The sequence below is a fragment of the Prinia subflava genome, chromosome 4 (genome assembly GCF_021018805.1).
Source record: "Prinia subflava isolate CZ2003 ecotype Zambia chromosome 4, Cam_Psub_1.2, whole genome shotgun sequence".
Taxonomy (NCBI): Eukaryota; Metazoa; Chordata; class Aves; order Passeriformes; family Cisticolidae; genus Prinia; species Prinia subflava.
Window position 1 is genome coordinate 21951157 of NC_086250.1, and position 19114 is coordinate 21970270.

General features: G+C 48.4%; 2 protein-coding genes across 3 annotated transcripts; one reads left to right on the forward strand and one right to left on the reverse strand.

Moving 5' to 3' along the window:
• Position 1: 1 nt before the first annotated feature.
• POLR2F (RNA polymerase II, I and III subunit F) lies at positions 2 to 3850 on the forward strand. The gene is made up of 5 exons (XM_063395874.1): positions 2 to 85; positions 181 to 250; positions 390 to 520; positions 2007 to 2078; positions 3644 to 3850. Exons 1-5 carry the CDS (start codon positions 66 to 68, stop codon positions 3732 to 3734), a joined length of 384 nt encoding a protein of 127 aa, XP_063251944.1. The 5' UTR covers positions 2 to 65; the 3' UTR covers positions 3735 to 3850.
• Positions 3851 to 6997: 3147 nt separating this feature from the next.
• Positions 6998 to 18410, reverse strand: SOX10 (SRY-box transcription factor 10). 2 transcript variants are annotated; one of them, XR_010080187.1, is made up of 5 exons: positions 17260 to 18410; positions 15581 to 16034; positions 9857 to 10122; positions 7588 to 9458; positions 6998 to 7462 (listed from the first exon to the last, which is right to left on the reverse strand). XR_010080187.1 is itself a non-coding variant. In XM_063395875.1 (4 exons), the coding sequence occupies exons 2-4, from the start codon at positions 15988 to 15990 to the stop codon at positions 8743 to 8745; spliced, it is 1392 nt and encodes a 463-aa protein (XP_063251945.1). In that variant the 5' UTR covers positions 15991 to 16034; positions 17260 to 18410; the 3' UTR covers positions 6998 to 8742. The 2 variants fall into 2 exon arrangements, 1 of the variants encoding a protein (XP_063251945.1); XM_063395875.1 differs by having other exon boundaries at positions 6998 to 9458.
• Between the last annotated feature and the right edge of the window lie 704 nt (positions 18411 to 19114).

Consider the following 19114-nt stretch of genomic DNA (forward strand, 5'->3'; position numbering starts at 1 on the left):
CCGGCACGTTACGGCAACAACCGGAAGTTATTCCCGGAAACGCGGGTCAGGGGGCCGGCGGTAACATGTCCGACAACGAGGACAAGTGCGAGCGGGGCGGCCCGGGGGAGGGAGGGGAGGCGGCGCGGGTCGGGTGAGGGCGGCCTGGCTACAAGTCCCACGCGTCTGTCTCTCCCGCAGCTTTGACGGGGATGACTTCGACGATGTGGAGGAGGATGAGGGTCTGGAGGACCTGGAGAACGCGGAGGAGGTGGGTGCCCCGTGGGCCGCTGCCCTGCCGGCTCGCAGGCAGCCTGGCTGGCGACTGCTGTGGTTGCGGAGGCCTCAGTGGCTCCCCTCACCTCGGCGGCGGGTGCGGCTGAGCAGCGGCGCGGGTCTGTTTCCAACAGGAGGGACAGGAGAACGTGGAGATTCTGCCCTCGGGAGAGCGGCAACAGGCAAACCAGAAGCGGATCACGACTCCCTATATGACCAAGTACGAGCGAGCCAGAGTCCTGGGCACTCGTGCTCTCCAGATAGCGTGAGTACTGCCCACTGTGTGCCCAGCACTGCCGCAGCTGCCCCTCCATTTACACTGTCAAGTGTTTTTCTGTTCCCTTAAAATTTCCCAGATCTTCTAAATCCTTTACATGACTGCTGAGCTTGCATGTCACCCTCTGGTCAACAGCGGTGCACAGGACTGTGGGGCTCTTAGTTGCATCTGAAGTCTGTGTGTCTCTCCTTGCCTGAAACTGTTACTTGTGCATTTAGTAGCCACAGTGAGTTTTCCTAGGTCACAGACAAAATTACTAGGGAATGGGACAAGACAGTTTCTGGTCTTTCCTAAGAGAGCCAGCATGGACTTGAAAATTCATAACTGGTTTGTAAGAGGTAATGTTGGAGGGAGAGATGCTTCAAAACAGCCTCAGTTGATACCACAGGGCGGTAGGAATTGGGAGTGGAGAAACCAACCTGAAATCCTTTTTAAGTGCAGTTGCATTGTGGGAAGCTGTAATTTTTTTAAAAGTCCGTGCAATAATAAGGCCTTATTTATAATAGACAATAACATTTAGAACTTACTTTAAGTTCTCTCAAGGCTGGCTGCTCTTCACACATTTGCTTTGGTAGATTTATTTTAATAATAAATATTAAGAAGTGTTCTGCTTTTTGAAAAACTACCTTTTGAGCGAGATTGTTAGACAGTGGCAAGGGTTTTATCTTAGTTATAACCACCTTGAAAATGAGGCTTCTCTTGTGCATGATTTAGAGGCAGCCACGCTGTTCTTTGCACAGCCTGTGAGGCTGTTTTGTGCATGTTTTTTCAGTTAGTGCAAGGCAAGAAAAATGGGGACAGATGAGATGGGCCCATGCCAGGCCTTTAATCCAAAGCACTCTGGCACCTGGTTCTGCTTCACCTGCATCTTCTGCCTTCAGTGCTGAACCTGGACCAGCAGCAGCCTCCATGGCCTTACCCACACATAACTGAGCTTTCTCTGCCACCACTGCCCAGTAGATGGATGTAGTCACAATCCTTTGCAAAATGATTCATTTTTTCTTCGAAGAGGTAAAACGCCCTGTAAATCCAGCCCCTCTCTTCCCCGATCAAGAGCTGGAAGCCATGAGCAAGTCAGAATGTAAGAGATGTGTTGCAATTGTAGGACGCCTGCTCATTTTACTGCAGTTCTACCCTTTTCATTGGATTAATTTTAGAACCATTCTTTTCCATGTGCTTAAGTACAGCAGAGGGTGACTAGGAGAGTGTGGATTTGACCAGTCCTTGAGCATAAGCTGGTTAGCAGAGCCCTAGGGATGGGACGAGAAGAACATTGAAGTAAAAGTTTGGTATATAACCATCTGGGGGAATTTTCTTCTTGAAGTGCACAACAGCAAATCAGTTTTGTGAGGATGGTGTCCCATCCTTTTTACTTTATTGGCTATTCTAGAGGTGACACAGGTAGTCAGGTGTTTAGCTTTTCCCTCTTCTTTCTGTGTGTTTTTGCTCAAGTGGTTGTTGATGTTCTTCCTAGGATGTGTGCCCCTGTGATGGTGGAGCTGGAAGGAGAGACAGACCCCTTGCTCATTGCCATGAAAGAACTCAAGTAAGTAGCAGATTTTGTACTGATTTCCATAAAGCCAGCAGTTCTCTCCTCATCCTAGCATTTAGCAGTTTATTCTAAGACAACCTTGTTTTCTCTCAGTAACAGTAAGTACTATAGTTGCCTTTTCCTTTTTTTCACCTTGGAGTTTCTCCACAGCTGCTGTCTTCCATCCTAGTTGCTCCTACAAATACTGATGATTAGGAGTGCTCTGGATTGCTTCTACTTCACAGTCCCAGTGTTTTTTATTTCTATACTGGGATCCCAAGATCCTCATCTTTTGGGAATTGATTTAATTCACCAAATTTAATTGTTTCAAAGCAGCCACCTGAACAGACCTGTGTTCAAGTGAAGTGCTAGCAAAAATTAAAGTAAGGGTCAGGCTGGTGAGAATGTTTCCTGCACCCTTGCATGCTTGGCTTCTTGTGCTTTCCCCCTGCTTACAGAAAGGTAAATAAATCCTTCCTGACTGCAGCAGAGGCAGCTTTTGAATGACCAGTGGCAGGCCTACCTTTCCACAACAGAACTCCTTGCTGTCCCACAGTTTGCCTGCACCATCTAGGTCACATGCAGATATCCTTCAAGCAGCTGGACTCTGTTACTGATTAGGTCTCTGTCCTTGAATGAAATTGTTCCCCTGCTTCCCCAGTTTCTCAGTGCACTGAAGCTGCTCTTGAAGATATTTTATCTATTACAGCTCCCTTTGCCATTGCTAGAAGCTCCTTAGGTCATACTCCTGTCAGGTCTCCAGGCTCACACTAAGTTCCTTCTGCTCACTGACTGTGTATGAGGTCTGGAAAGTAAGTCAGGGTGGTGCATCCTGTTCTGTGCCAAAATTCAGTTGTAATTTTTGGCATCAGGGAGTTACTTTACTACTGGAAAAACAACCTCCCTGAATGTAAAGGAGTTTTGTTACTTTTCAAGACTAATACAGTTGAAACCTGATGCCCTGGCTAAATTCCAGACTATCTGATTATGCTTTGCTGACTTAAATCTACTTTCATGAAGTTAAATTGTATTCAGCATTTTATTGCTCTCTAATCGGAAGCACTGTTAGCAGGTATGTGCTGCACCCCAGCTGTAACAGGTTTTGGTACCTGAATAGTTACTGTTTCATGTATCCTTCTTAAAATGTAACTGATGCTCTCAGGATGCAAATTTCTCTGTAAATATCAGTTTGTCCTGGAAGTTCTCAGAATTCTGCCACCCTTTTAGTGTCATGTGGGGCAAAACCTTCCGTCAAACAAAAAGTGGATTTGTTCTTCAAGTCCCTTGATTTATATTTTCCCCCTATATCAGAGTTAGATGCATGGTGTCTCCAAGCAGAGACAACAGAGGTCTGAAAGATCTTTGGTGTTTGTAGTCTGAGGGTGCTGAGTGCTTTGCATCTACAAATGACAGAAGGTTGTTGGGACTTTGCTATATAGTATCAAATCACTGATGCTGCACAGCTCTTGGTTAAATTTGATGAGCATATTGAAGCCACAAAGCACCTCACCTCCATCACCTCCTGAAGGTGGAGTGCTACAGTGAAGATTCTGACATTTCTGTTCATCTTTTTCCTTCAGAGCACGCAAGATCCCCATAATCATCCGTCGTTACCTTCCAGATGGGAGCTATGAAGACTGGGGTGTGGATGAGTTAATTATCACAGACTGATCAGATTCCAGCCTTTTTTTTTTGTTTTGCATTTCCACAGGTGTTTCTAATTTTGGTTAGTGTTTGTGTAAATAAATTCTAAATCTCCTTATTTTAAATTAAATGTATTTGAGGTTTTTTGCCCTCTTGACTTTTTCTTTCATCTCAGTCCTATATGTCTGAGAGATTACTTTCTTAGCTGTCTCCACCAGTTTGGGTATTATCTTTTTCTCTGTGTGTCATGTACTGTATTAGTAAGATTAGTGAGCCAAGTGCAATGCTGTTTTTTCAGTTTTCTTGCACTGTTGAAGGCCTCATCTTTTAGCTAGGCTAAAATCTGCAGTAACTCCCTCCTGTAGCACTGCTCCTCCCTGGCTGCAGGACTGATACCCAATTAAACTCCTGCTGTATAGAAATGCTCTGGCAGGTATATGGCTTCAGAAAGACTGCAGCCTTCCACCACTGTCCCCTCTTAAAATGGGAGTGCTGAGACACCTCCATTGCTTCTTTCGAGACAGTTGGGCCTTTGTGCCCTGAACAGGTTGCTGTGGAAACCCTCAATTTCCTCTTTGGCCAGTGCTGACTGTGAGGCTTCTCAGGAGTATCGTAGAGCAGCTCTCATCAAGCCACCTATTGTTTCCCTGCTCCCTTGCTGCTTATCAGAAGTGGGGATCCCCTTTCAGTGGCACAGCCGTGTCGGAAGCACGGCCGCCACTCACCGTCCCAGCAGCTCGACAGGTGGGGGTTCTTGTTGCATTTGCTCGTGGTGCAGCCAGGTTCTCTGACACATGGTGGAACTGAGGTGCCGAGGATGGGCCAGCCATCTCAGCTGAACGTAACCTGGTGGTTCTTATGGTGGCACAACTGCAGCTAAATCCTAAAGTTCCTTTGATCTGTATTATGGTGAAAGATCAGTCATCTGTCCCCTTCAGGTACCTATCTGTACCTTCAGGTACACATCGCCTCTGATGTGCTGGGAGGTAATGTGCTTGAGTCAAGAGTTGGGTGGATGCCTTATAATCTGCAACAGCTTCCAGCCAGCTGCAGATTTTCATTAATTCACCTAGTTTTCGTTCCTTGGTCTGTGTGCTTCAAGATTCTTTCTCTACATGCAGAAGATCTGAGCTTGGGCAGAACACACCAAATCTTTCTCAATTATCGTGCTAAAAAGAGCTCTCAGAGGTTTTGTTTTCTATTTTTAAAGAGAAGAAGGAGGAAGGCACACTTCACCTGTGGTTTCTGGCTTATATTTTTCTTTGCTCTGTTCCAGAGCAAAGAATATTTCTGACTAGTTTGTATTAAAGCTTGTGCTTATATATAAAGTGATCATTCTCCATGCTGAATGTGTGGTCAGTGCCTTCACATGAGCATCCATGTCCCAAAGGGAGTTTATACCTACGTGCCTGGGAACTTGGCTCATGTAACCAGCCATGAATGTCATTCTTACTGCTCCCTGTAAAAGCGCCAGTCTATCCTTCCTCTCTTGGTATGCACAGGAAGGGCTGGTTTCAGAAGCGATAATGCAAGAGCTGAATGGGTCCCTGGGTGAAATGACAGGTCAAAGGAGATGTGGAGATCCTTGCAGATGCGTGGAGGGGGTTGACTGTGAAGAATGCAAATGCTTCCTCATCCAGGCCATCCTTACCAAGAAAAGGTTAATTTGCAGCACTATGGCCTTCAGCCTTCTCCCCCCACCCTCCATAGAATCCTTTAATCACATTGGTGCGGTGAAATTTCAGCCCTGAAATGGTGCCTTTGTGCAATCGTTTTGGTGTCTGCCATGGAGTGCGCGGTCGTTTTCTTACCCTTTTTTTTTATTTTTTTTTTAAATGACTTCTTTGTTCCCTACCGGACTCCCTCCCCAGCCTTGCATCTGTATCAGATATGATTAAAGGGATAGGGAAGGATGCCTGGCCAGCTCTTGCTAGGCTGCAGGAGGAGTGGTTAACCCCTCTGTTACCAGTGGTGTTCTCAGTACTGTCGTACTTGAACAACCCTCCTGTATGAGAGGAGGCATCCCCTTCCACTGGAGAATGGTTGAGGCAGAGCCCACTCACTTTCCTAGTTTGCTTCTTGAAGAGCTAGAGAAAAGTACTTACGTGAGATTAAGAACTTTCTTTTCCCACTCTTCTGTTCATCCATACTATGTCACTTCTCTCTCCAACTCCTGTGATCAAACTTCCATACCTCTAATTCCACCATGGCTTCCCTTTCTTCCCACCCATGCTCCTAACTTGCTTAGCAGTGCCCTTCTGGGCTCCTCCCACAGCCTGTGATTTGGGGTAGAGTTTCTCCTCTCCAGGAATGGTCAGTCCTATTTTGCATGGAACTCTTTAGCTGGCATCACTATTATTAGATTAATTAAGCCATCCTGCTGTGGATGCTTTTGGCCCTATACAGAACTTTATCCAAATAGTGCTGTGCTTTTTAAAAAGCTTTGAACATGTTCCACAGTTCCTAGATGTTGTGATTACTCTATTCACCCATAAAACATTTAGTGATCAGGAACTCACTGCATCTGCTCACATGCACCAGCATTGAAACCCTTTGGAATCAACTTGTAATTGTTGGGAGGGTCTGTGGTAATTGGGCTCCTACCGTTCTGCCATTGGCCTTGAGAGATGTTCTTAATCAGAGTGATACCTGCTACACATTTTTCTTTGCAGACAAGTTCAGATATCTTCCCAGGACCTGACTATATACAGAATGTCTTCTTCAACCAGTAAGAAAGTATATACATGTGTTCTGGAATATACTCTGTGTGTATGAGTGTTAGTGTTTAGGTTCTTGCTTGTGGAAGGCAAGAGGGTGGGGGATTGAGTTTTTACAGAGAAATTAATGACTGCTTCCAAAATACACTGATTTGTAAATGTGGGGAAGTTTTTCTTTTGAAGGTATGTCACCTGCTACCTGGTCATGAGGAACCATGATGAGAAACCCAATACTTCTATCCTAGAGAGCAATCACACGAAGAAATTTTTGGGTGAAGCATGTGCAAAATAGTACTCTTGATGGTGTATGCTGTATCTCAGATGAAGAACAGAAATCAGTGTTAGTGCTTTTCTCATGGAAGAAATGACTGGAGGTGAGATGTGAAAAGAAGATGAGCTTCATTTCCATGAAGGAGTCTGGACAGCCAGTCAGAAATGTACTTGTGTCCTCTTCCTGAGAGGCAGAGGAAGGCTGTGCACAGGATCTGTGTGGTGGTGTGTGTGACCCATCATACATGTACAGGGGGAAAAAACAGAGACTTGCAGAGAACAGGTCAAAAAAACCCAGACATGTGAAAATGAAACTTTTAAGTTTATTATTCCATATGTTTAATGCAGAGTTAATGGTGCTAGGATGGCACAGAGACTGAGGAGAAGGAGGTGGGGAAGGAGGGTGCTACTTGCATAAATAAGGGGACAAGGCTGGAAGAGGTTACATGCGTACAGGGAGCAAACATTCTACATGACCTTTTCAGACACCGCAAGGATAAGTCATCTGTAGCTAAGGGAGGCAGGAAGGGCATCTGACAGTCATATCAGCAGAGAGATACAGCAGCACCCATCACAGTCCACACTTGGTTAAATGTCTTTCTAGACTGGAGTATGCACTGGAAAGTCCCACAGCATGTCTGCAATCAGTTGCCAGGAATCATCTTTTCCTGTGGCGGTTTTTGTGCTGGTTCATTCCCTGGCATGACAAACCACTCCAGTCCTGGAGGTGATGAAGGAGAAGCAAGCAGACTGTCCTCATATGTTGGGCTGAAAAAAGAGGTTGATCTCTAAGAACTGCTTGCTTCCAGTTTGAAACCCAAAGGCAAAGAAGATTACTTTGCATCTAAATAGGCTTCTTTTCTTTCATCATCCAAGATCGGGTCTGTATTTACCTTGCTAAAAGCCACAGGAGTATCTTTCCATTCTCAGCATAGATGGGAGGGAGGTGTTGGCTGACTGGGAGACATGATGAACGAATGAGTTCAGCCTGGGTTTGGAGTGGGAGCTCAAAGAGTGGAATCAACTCGAGATGTTGGCAAGTGCATTGTAGCTTTCTTGGTGCCTCTTCATTTCATGCAGGCACTATCAGACATTGAAGAGCAAGGATCAAGTTTGCTCAGAGGCTGTTAGGGGTTCTGAAGAGATTAGAAGAGACTGACAGACCAGAAATGCCAGACATAAATGAATGATACAGAGTAATTTTAAAAAAGGAGGATTCACCCATAGCACCATAACGATTCATTGGTCCTTCCCCGCCTCTCCTCTGCCTTCATACATGAACACGCGTGTGCACACAGGCTGTGATACAAGTAATGCTAAGACTGACCATGCTGTTCCCAAATCCCATGTACTGTTCAGGCAACCCTTCAAATCTCCATGCTGGGAAGAGTGTGGGATTAAACAGAGACAGGATAGAGGGATGAGGTGGGGAGAAAAGCTAGAGTGCAGCTGTGGAAATCAGCAGGGAAACAAGCATAGGTTGGTCTTCTGAGGGGTTCAAGATTCATGCATGTGTGAATCTTAGGCAGGACTGCTGCACGATGCTGATTGCAAGGAAGCCAGCCATGCCATCCTCCCTACTGCTCCTCCCATAACACATCCGCCAAGGCTGAGCGGTGACCCTACACCCACAACAGGTGACAAAGCATTGGCCATTGTGGCTTGTTAGAGACACTTGCAAACTCCCTGCAGCAGTGTGGGAGGGGAAGGAAAGGACAGTCTCTCTCATCGTACAGTCCAGGGTGTGCACAACATAACCCACCATAGACCAGTCACTCCATGTCTAGAATCCTCCTCATCTAGAAGGCCAATAAGGCATTGCAAGCCAGACACATGGCCTATGTGAAATTGGTAAAGGGTGAAAGGACGATAAACCTTCCTCTAGGTGGGTGTGCCAGCAAGAGTTGGGATCAAGAAAGGCACTTCTGTATACTTGGTGGGTTCTGGTGGCTGGATGGCACTGAGTGACTTGGAGTTCAGAGGCTCTTCTGCCTGTGCTGATTCTTCGGAGCCTTTCCATCGTTGCTTCGGTCACTGTTCCCCATTCCCTATGGTCTGGAGAGAGTTGTGTACACAGGCTGTTCCCAATGTGTGGGGCTATGGGACTGTGGCACGGAGGGTGCAGGGTCAGAGATGGCAGTGTAAAGGGGACGTTGGGAAGGTCCCATGTAGGAGAAGGCAGAGTAGAGGCCAGAGGCTTGGGTGGAATGGCTGTAGTAGGGTCCTGAGGGCTGGTGGTCTGGGTAGTCAAACTGTGGCCTGGAGATGGAAGGGAAGGCTGAGCCATAGTGGGGCAGACTCAGGGATGTGTAAGCAATCTGGGAGGTGGAGGGCTGGTCAGTGTAATGGCCTCCAGGGGCGGACCCCTCCGTTTTCACCTGGGCCTTTGAGTCCACCACTGATGAGGTGGCAGTGGACAAGGATACTCCATGCTGCTTGGAGATCCAGGCAGAGTGTCCGCTTGCTGCAGCCAGAGCACTCCCGAGGCCATAGCCAGCAGCAGCTGCTGCCGCGTAGCCTCCAACATGGCCTGGGTGGCCGGCGTGTCCGTTGGGCGGCAGGTATTGGTCAAATTCATTGACATCAAAGGTCTCCATGTTGGACATCACCTCATGGCTAATCTCCCCAATGTCCACATTGCCAAAGTCAATGTGTGGCTTTCCCCCTTCCCCCAGGGAACGCCCTTCTCGTTTGGAATCGGCTTTGCCTGCCTGCATCTCGGTCTTAGGGGTGGTAGGAGGTGTGGGGGGCCCATGGCTCTGACCTGCAATGTGAAAAATATTTTGAGGAGGAAAAAGAGAGAACAGGTGAGTTACAGCTTTATGACTGGCTCTATACACAACCCAGCTCTGTTCTTCCCAGTATGCCAGCAGCTGTCTAGCTGGAGGCTTTGGTGGAGGGAGAAAGAAATAGCCAAAACCAAATCTCTTTATATCATCTTGTGGAAAAAAAGGAAGGCTGCAACGATACCTTGCCTGACTAGAGGAACACAAGTGCCTCTGAAACTTAGGCATGTCCTTATACTGCTTACACCATTAGGTGTAATGGTCATGAGTAAGGTGTGGACCCCATCACTAAGGCTTTCACCGTGATGACTTGTCTTTTTTAAGCCTCTGACTTGGCTGTTATCTGTCCAGAGATTCACTGAGACCCAAGACTCACCTGAGGAGTGTTCTGGATGACCGTCGGACATGGGTGACCCTTCGCCAGGATGCCTGTGATCCAGGTGGGCATTCTTGTAGTGGGCCTGGATGGCAGCAGCCCCACCAGCCTCTCCCTCTACCTGGCCTTCACCCTCCCCCTGTGTGGCCTTGCCATTTTTCCGCCGGCGGGGCTGATACTTGTAGTCAGGATGGTCCTTCTTGTGCTGCATCCTCAGCCGCTCCGCCTCTTCGATAAAGGGCCGCTTGTCGCTTTCATTCAATAACCTGCAGAGACCAAGGTGGTAAAGAGGAAAAGAGGGAATGGAGTGGGGCAGGTCCATCAGAGTAAAACATCTATGCTCAGTATTGTGAGACAGGGTGTGTAAATCCAAATGCCAGGATGTTGCCCTATGGAGGGTACTTCCCAGAATAATAGGAAGAACTTGGAGTGTTTCCATGGACACAGCAATGTTTTCCTTCTTCTCCTTAGTTGTTAAGCCCTGCCACCGGTTGGTGCCAGTGTTGGGTCCCCCTTCCTCACCTGTGTGATGCTTCTCACCTCAGTAAGTTCAATTTACCCTCTCTTCCATTGCCAAAGGGCAAAGAGCAACCTTTTGCAGCTGTGTTAAATAAGGTTGGATGAGCTGCTTTTAAAAACTTTGGGCAAATTAAGGGCAGCTGGAATTGTACTTTGGACAAATACAGTGTACTACCTGTAGTGCTGCCTGTCCCATGTCTCTTGCCCTTCCCCAGACTGTATTTGTCCCAGGTTAACCTCCCCCCTTCTATAGGCTCTGCTCCTAGTTTGAGGCTGTATGGAGCACCAATAGCAACAATTAATATTGGCTCCACTATAACCATGTAAAGCAACCTTTAGTCATCTTGCAATATTCTAAAAGGGAATTAAAGAAAATTTGGAAGGGGCAGAAACAGTGTATTCTACTATTCCTGGAGCTCCTGCTCATCTCAGACATGAATAATACAAAAGGCTGAAGCACAAAGGACCAGCCTGCCTTGAGCTTGGCCAAGCAGTTGTGAAAAATTTAGCTGCTATTTTTCTGGCTTTGTAGAAATAGATGAACCTTGGTCTCTGGATGAAAGGCACTGCAGAAATGTAAGCTTCTTGTCTGTATTCCTGTAGATCATGGGCTGCTCTAGTTAACGCTTTCTGAGGAAATGGTGAAATGCACAGGCAGGATGCCTTAGAGCACTTGAAAATAAGATCAAACTCATTGCTCAAGCCTTTTGCAAGCATTTCAGCTGGAAGCACTTCAATTTCATGTTATGATTTTCTTCCTCATATTCTTATGACTCAAGGTCATCCTGCCTCCAACCAAAAACCAGTGGTCTCAGAAGGGACCAGTCTTCTTAAAACACCCATTACAAATAGCAGGGCTCACAAACAGAAAAAAAAAAAAGAAAAAAAATTACATTTATGTTATGTCCCCATCTTTTTCTCCCCAGCAAAAGAACTACATGGGGTTGGGACTGTGCCAGCACCTTGGCACTCCTGAAGCCCTTAGCACTAAGATGTGACCAATTCTATTTAGCTGTAGGCTCTGAGCAAGATAGAAAGGCCAGAAGTGACCTGAAAAACTGAAGATGAAGAGGGGGCATGGCTCAAGGAATACACAGGTAGATCTAGTGGGTGATCAAATGGGTCATCAGCAAGTAATGGGTTGGTCCCTAAACACCACCTTCCCCACTACCTGTGCATCCCCTTGGCTGGTAGAAGGAAGGTGTGTGGCATGGTGCTGACCTGGGTTCACTCCAGTCAGCCTAAGTGGGTTGTGGCCACACACCACATTCCTCCACTGCCTTAATCCTGGAGATTAGGGCAACTGAGCCACCATGAATCCAACACCAGCTTTCTTGTCTCCCTCCCGCCACTGTATGTCACGCTCACAAGTTCCACAGGGCTATAATCCCTCAGCCTGTGCTGCTCCAGATGGCTCTCCAAGGGTCAACCCTCGTAGGCCTTGTGGACTGGGAGCAACCTTGCCTTGGCAAAACCTTCATCCTTGCAGAATGTCGGATACGGAGAATAGAAGCAAAACCTGCAAAGCTCAGCCTCCAAGATCTGTCTTGTGGATGGTGTGAAACAGCCATTGGCGGCTACACAGGTGTCAGATCCCTGTCCTCTGAGCAATTCTCAAGTGCCTCACCTCCTCTCCCCTTGACAGCAGCCCATGGGTAATGCCACCAGCAGGACAGAGGCAAGTCCACTCCCCACATCTTTGCCTTCTCTCCAAGGCTGGCTGCTCCTCCTCCCTCCCACTGGGATCAGAATTCAAATCAGCTTTAACAAAGTGAAACTGGTGTGAGCAGGCAAAGGCCAGGAGATTTGGAGGGATTTGGATTTCACTTGCTTCCTGCCCTCCCCCTCCTGCCCCCCATGGTCTCCAGGTCATAATGCAAAGGAATCTCACACGGGCAGAGAAGTTACGGATCATAGAGCAAAGACCTTCATGGGGCTTATCCAAGCCCGACACCAAATGCTTACCCCTGAACTGAGGGGAGAGGGACGAGCATCCAGCACTGCGCCTTGGGAGGAGAAAGAAGGGCTAAAACCTTCCTGCTGGCCTCTCACAGTCTCCTGCCACCTGACATTGCACTGCTCCGTGTGCCAGGCGCCTGGCTTAGCAGCTAGAGGCCTGACTGGGCTGGGGCTCAGCTGCCAATGAGTCAGTGCCGTGATGGGCTTGAGCACTGGGGCTGATGCAAGGCTGGGAGAAGAAAGCAGCCCTCCTACACATCCGTGGCCCTAGATTTTGTGGATGTGAACCAGTTCCCTGGGTCTTGCCACCCTCATGCAAAGATCCCTCCTTCGGGGCCCCTTGCTCCTCCCTACCAAGCCTTCTTCCCCTTCTTCCCATGCCTCCCTTATTTTCAGGCCTGGAGGTGGTGCTGGCTGGCATTTTGGCTGGGAGTCATGCCGACATTTTCAGCAGCCAGCCTCCATTTGAGAGCTGCTCCCTGTCCCACCCTGGGAAAGGAAAGCATTCAAGGACAGATTTCATGACTATAAAGCACAAAAACTCCCTTCTTTTTTAGTATGTCCCATTTGTTTTCTGCACCCATCACACACCCTAAGTGGGTACAGACTGGGCAAGGTGGATGGAACCATAAGCCTCCTGGCACTGTGTTTGGGGTCGGCAGGTAACACGACCATCAGGGCATATCCTGCAGCCCCTTCCAGTGAGGGCTGGTGCCTGTGGAGGACGTGGCAGTGCAAATTCTGGGCTTGAAACACAAAAATCTGGGGCTGTTGCATTCTGTTTTGCAGGTGCCTCTCAAGATTTCCTAGCCTCATCCATCGTCACCCAGTGCCAGTTGCTGGGGACATGCTTGGTTTAATGACGGTCTGCAGGGAGTCCCTGTGGTCGCTAGCCTTTGCCTCTAACCCGCCCTTTATCTGTATAAGCTCAGAACAGCCAACATTTTCCAAAGCATCAAGCCATGGCAGTAGGGTTTCGATGGCCACCTTTCAAGGACACTCATCAAAAGGTTGAGGCTAAGCCATCAAAAAAATTCCTGTCTGCTTGCAGCTGTACCCATGTGTAGGAGCTATACCTGGAGGACAGTGTAGAAAAAGCAGCAGGAACCTCAGCAGAGGAAGCCCAGTCATACCATGGCTGTAAGGTAAGGCTTTGAGCTACTATCCTGGTAAACTTTGGGCCACCTCACCTGGAGTTTTGTGGTTGATATTTCCCCCCAGCCTCACAGAAAGACACGCATGTGGCCAGACACTGTCTGTACCCATAGCCCAGCTTGCTGTGTTGAGTGATATCCCCAAGGGCTGGCACGGGCTTGGAGAGCCTCAGCATGCACTAGGAGAGGAGACATTCAAGAGAAGCACCCAGGTGGCAAACTCAGCAGCTTACAACCATCCCAGGCCTGACCCCACCAGCGTCTCATCTGAGCCACTCTTCCTGGCTGTATTGTGCCCTAAGAAACACACGGGGGACCTTGACCACAGTCTGCGGCAGTGTCCCGCTGCTCTGAGTCCCATGTGGCCAGCAGTGGGAGCCATGTCCTGGGAGCAGGGAGGCATTTGGATGCATGACTGTGGCCACAGGCTGGGGGCTGTGTCTCTCTATGTTCTGAATGCAATACCTGTGGAGGTTTCACTGCTCTTCTATATTTTCAAGGAAAATTCAGTGCCTGGAGGGAGACACCATTGGTCTAAAATCTGGCAAAATTTTGCAGTAAAGGAATGATATCTTGAAATCAACATTTTGAGAACAAAAAGGATGGATGCCCCTACACACCTCCTCTTTTCAACACAGCTTTGCAGTCCAGAGGCTGGCAGCAGAGTCCCAGGTGAAAGCAAGCGTTAGGATAAAGGGAAGGCAGAGGGCATCCAAACAGGAAAAAAGATCAGATGAGACATTCACAATCAATGCTCTGCCTTTGACTTCCCAAAGAAATCCCTTTGCTGGGGTCACACTAGACACTCAGGAGTCAGGGTAAACAGGCTGACATAGCAGAGGGAGAATCTAATGCCAAGGGGTTGGTTCCTTGTGAGCTAGGCAGTTTGAAGACAGGAATGAATAGCTGCTTTAGAGTGTGTTTTGAAGCTTCTGCTTCAAAAAATGTGTCTTGGCTCACCCAAAACTGAGGTCTTCCTCTGTGAAATGCTGTCAGAGTGTGAGAGAATGAGAGGTCTGTTTGCATGAGCCGTGGTTTTTGTTAGTTGGCGTGAGGCAGGGGACTGTGCTGGGGACTTGTGGCAGAAAGCAATAGGTTGATAGGGTTATCAGCAGAGAGCGTCCGAAAGCATGGATGCAGCACAGCTAACCTGACACATTTGGCTTTGGCACAACAGCTCTCTGCACACTCACAGGCCGGCTGCTCTTGAGGGCAGCCTATGAATCTGCTGGAGGAAGGAGGGGAAACTACGTAAAAGACCCAAGATCTGCACAAAGTGAAAAGAGGTGCACAGATTTGTGTTGCAAAAGAACAACGGTATGTGTGCTAGTGAAAACGGAGGGCATCTCTGGGTACAAAGGAAAATGGAGTTCATTTGAGCTGGCATATTCCAAGAGAGCTTGCTAAGGCTGGGACTGTTGCAGGTCTCTGCCTCTCTGCTAAGCCTCAGCCCCTGTTTCTACCCGTGTCTCTCCTTGTCTGTCTCACTGCACCTGCATGGCCTGCCAAAACTGGGACTATCCTGGGAAGGATGGGTGTTGGGCTCTGATTGCCTGTCTCCTTTCCCCTGACCTTCCTCTCAGCTGTAAATTGGCTTCCCTCTTGCTTTGTGGCACTGCCTGGAAAAGAAATCCTGTTAGTGCTGGGATCTGCGACAGGCTTGAGGCAGCCACCTGTGACTTAGCTCTTAAGTCTTAAGCTCAGCCAGTTTACTGCTAGTGCATAACTGAGCCTAACAGGAAGGGTGAGCCAAGAGAAAATTATCTCCTCGGGCAGTCAGGCAGGAAGGAACAGAATGAGAATGTCCTCATCAGGAACAATAGGGAAACTTAGTAGGAAACACATGGAAAGGGCTGCTGCCCAGGATGGAGGTGAGCTCTGCTAAGGAAGCCTTCACTATATCCAACCACCTCTCTTGCTCCAGTCAACAACTGCATCTGCTGTGACGCGGTCCACCATACAGGAGTCCCCTCAAGGGACACCCCTCCATTCTGCTGAGTCTCCATCCTTCCACATGACCACACAGTCCTATAGAGGACACCTCCAGACCTCAGCCCCCACCCACACCCCACATTCTACCACTCTCTCTTACCTCCAGAGCTTCCCCAAGGTCTTACTGAGCTCGGCGTTGTGCAGGTGGGGATACTGGTCAGCCAATTTCCTCCGGGCAGCCTGTGCCCAGACCATGAAGGCATTCATGGGCCGCTTGACATGGGGTTTGCTCTTGTTACTTCCATTGACCCGGACAGGCATGGGAACCAGGGTCCAGTCATAGCCGCTCAGCACCTGGCTGACTGCCTCACGGATGCACACTGGGAACTTGTCATCATCTGCCTCTGAGTCTTGCTGTTCCTTTTTGACCTTCCCCATCTCCCCATTCCCAGAGCCAGTGAGGTGCGGGGAGTTGTCTGATGCCATGGAGGGTCCTGGGGAGAGGCAGTGGTGCTCTTCAGACCCCACTGGGCTCATCTCCACCTCCGAAAGGTCTTGGTCATCAGCCATTGTTGCTCTCAAGCCTTCCCTCTTCCTTCTCGCTGTCCTTCTCACTGGGGAGGGAAGGGAGGAAGACAAAAACAAAGGAAAGAAAGGAAAAAAGGGAGGAAAGAGAGAAACAGAGGAGCAACCACCAAATCTGAAAGGGGCTCCAAGATCTCTGAAGAGCTGACCACGAGACAGGGGCTGCTCAATTAAAGTGCAAGCAACGCAACTGCTGTGCACACCGCAGAACCCGTGATCTATGGGGGTGGGGATGGGTTGGGGCCCTTGATTGATTGGGATATTGGTCCCTATCTCTGCAGTTGTGTGGAGCTGACATGTGTGGAAGGGCCTGCAGCAAGAGGGATAAGGAAGGTTGGGGACCTGAAAAGAGAGAGACATGTACCATTCTACGTGGGCACAGCACCCTACAGAGGAGTGGAACATGGAGGAGAGCCACCAAACTTGTGTGGGGAAGTGCCCGTTTATTTCAAAGGCTTTCAGTGAAATGTCTCGGGGGAGGTATGGGAGGGGAAGCACTGGCACTGTATCTATAAGCCAGAAGGGACTGATATCCCAGGTGCCAGGGAACCTGAGCGGGTGGCACCACCATGCAGGGAATCAGCCTAGCCCAGGCCTGGGATCCACACCCAGAGATCCTGATCCTAGCTGTGAGAAAGTGCTTCTGTAGGGACGTCTCATCCCTCACTCTCCTCTCCCAGCTGATAAACAAAAGACTTAAAATACATCTACACTTCATGCACACATACACTCCAGTATATATGCATACGCACATACATACTCACATTTATGTATCTAGATATATATATATTTGTATCTCTATCTATATATATCCAGACAAAAACACAACCAAATTTAACTTTGAGACAAGCCATAGCTTTGGGTTGCCTGTCCCACACTCTGCCTTTCTCCTTCTGTCTGCAGTCACCTCTAAAAGTCCCTACTGCTGTGCAGCAGTTCCCCCCTAACAGAAAGAAATGCTCTAAAGGCCTCTCTGTCTCCTCCATATAGAAATTAAAAAAAAAAAAAAAAAAAAAAAAAAAAAAAAAAAAAAAGTAGAAGAAGAAAGAAACTTTAAAAAAAAGTGACGGAAAAGCATGCTTCTGCCTTAGCTGGAAAAAAGAGCCAGTGCATACCAAGAGCTGCTGTCCCTCTAGTTTCAGAGAGCAACAGAGACTCTTGTTCAGGAAAATGAAAAAAGTAAGAGAAAGTAGAGGGAAAAGAGAGCGAAGAAAGTGTGCGCGAATGCAAGCGAGCTCAGGTAGGAAAACTTACATTGCTGGCTGGTATGCCGGGCAAATCCTGCAAGGGCTGTGATTTGTATCCCAATAGCCCCCCTGTTCTCTCTGCCAGCCCCAGCGGTGTCGGGGCGTGCAGCACGGGGAGGCTCTCAAGCGAGTGCCATTCCTGGAGGGAGGCTTGGTTTTTACTAATACCCCAGCTGGATGTCTCTAGCTGGCTTTGCTGCTTAGCACCGGGGGAGGGAAGGGCGGAAGGTGGAGCCAAGCACTCCTCAGAGCCTGAATACAGTCGGCCAGGGATGGCAGGGAGGGGACACAGGCAGCCCCCTACCCCACCTCAGCCACCAGTATGTTCCCTCTTTTCCATGGTGCCAGCTTCTTCATGAGAATTGCTGGCATTGCTGCTCTCAGTGCCATGGCCACCCCAGAGATGGTGCTGAAGGGTTCAGCCCTGGTAGGCTGGGGTGGTGGGATGCTGGAAGGGGTGTGGGTGGTTTGGGTGTGCATCCTCAGGATGGGGGTACCCCTCCTTCCCTCTGATAGCATGGTTACTCCTGAAGGGTCTAGTGCACCCCATGTACTAAATGAGCCCTAGTCCTCGTCACAGAGTCACATGAGGATTCCTCTATGCTGAAAAAAGTTGACCTGGGACCCTGGGGTCAAGGCACTGTGAAAAGGGCATCATTCAGACCTCCATCTCCAAGGTAGGGGAGGCAATGCAGGGGATCAGAAGTGTTCTGAGGGTGGAGGACATCAGGTCCAGGGAAAATGCCACTCTGCTGGACAGTGGTTACCAGTTTGAGCCTTCTTAAGATTTTTGCACTCTAGGGATGGGCTCTGTGGGATCTTGCCAAGACAAGCAGGCACTGCTTCCTCCAGCATGTTGAGCTGCTCCTAAAGGTAAATGTGTTCTCACAAGGAAAGCGGGGTTTCCTGATGAGAAGGACTCTCATACTCACTCACCCTCATTCTTGCTGCTTGTGCACTGGGACAAGTAATAGATCTCAGCTCTCAATGGTTTAGAATGTTCTCCCTCACATCTTCTGTTCTCCAGCTCACTTTCCTTTCCACATGCCTGTGGTAGTTGGTTTCTTCAATTTCCTTTGTTAAAAAGGCTGGTATAGACCAACACCAACTCTATAACCATGAGAAGTCACCCACAAAAATTCTGATCTCCTGTGGTAGCAATGAGATAAACCGAGCTCCTGCCCCAGCTCCCTGCTGGAGAGCCAACCTGAAGACACTTCAGTGCTAAGTCAGAAAATACAAATAGATTAATGCTTATGACTCAGGCAAACAACCTGAAAGAATTTCAAGAACATTTTCAACTCTTATATTAGATATTCACTCTCCAAAAGTTTTGTTTTAGAAAGACTGAGAAAACCACTGGCTAGCACCACATGGACTGTGAGGGAATGAATCCCAGGGACAGTACTGAGCACCTGAGCTAAAGCCCTCAGAGCAAACCTGTGAGGCTGGTTGCTGCCCCTGCAAACTGGCTGACAGCTTAGGGCCATTTCCCTGCATGCCTGGTGTTGTCTGGAGTAAATAGAGCTCTGAAACCATAGGGTGGCTGCAGGGAAAACCTCACTAAAGCCCAGTGAGAAGCCTTTATTGAACAGAGCTGGGAGGGAAAATGGGTTACGTGCCATTGGGATCAAGCAGGCAGCTCTGCTTTAACAGGCTTCTTGAACCCCACAGAAAAAAATAACTGTCAAGGGATCATCTCCTACCTTTCTCCTCTTCAATATTACCTACTCTGGAAAAAACAATGGGTTCAAATACTTTTCTTCACATGATGCCCTTTTCCCTTTAGAAGAGAGGAATGTGAGGGTCTTTTTGATGACAAGAAAACCCAATGGAGAGCCTCACAAAGCAGCATCGAGGCC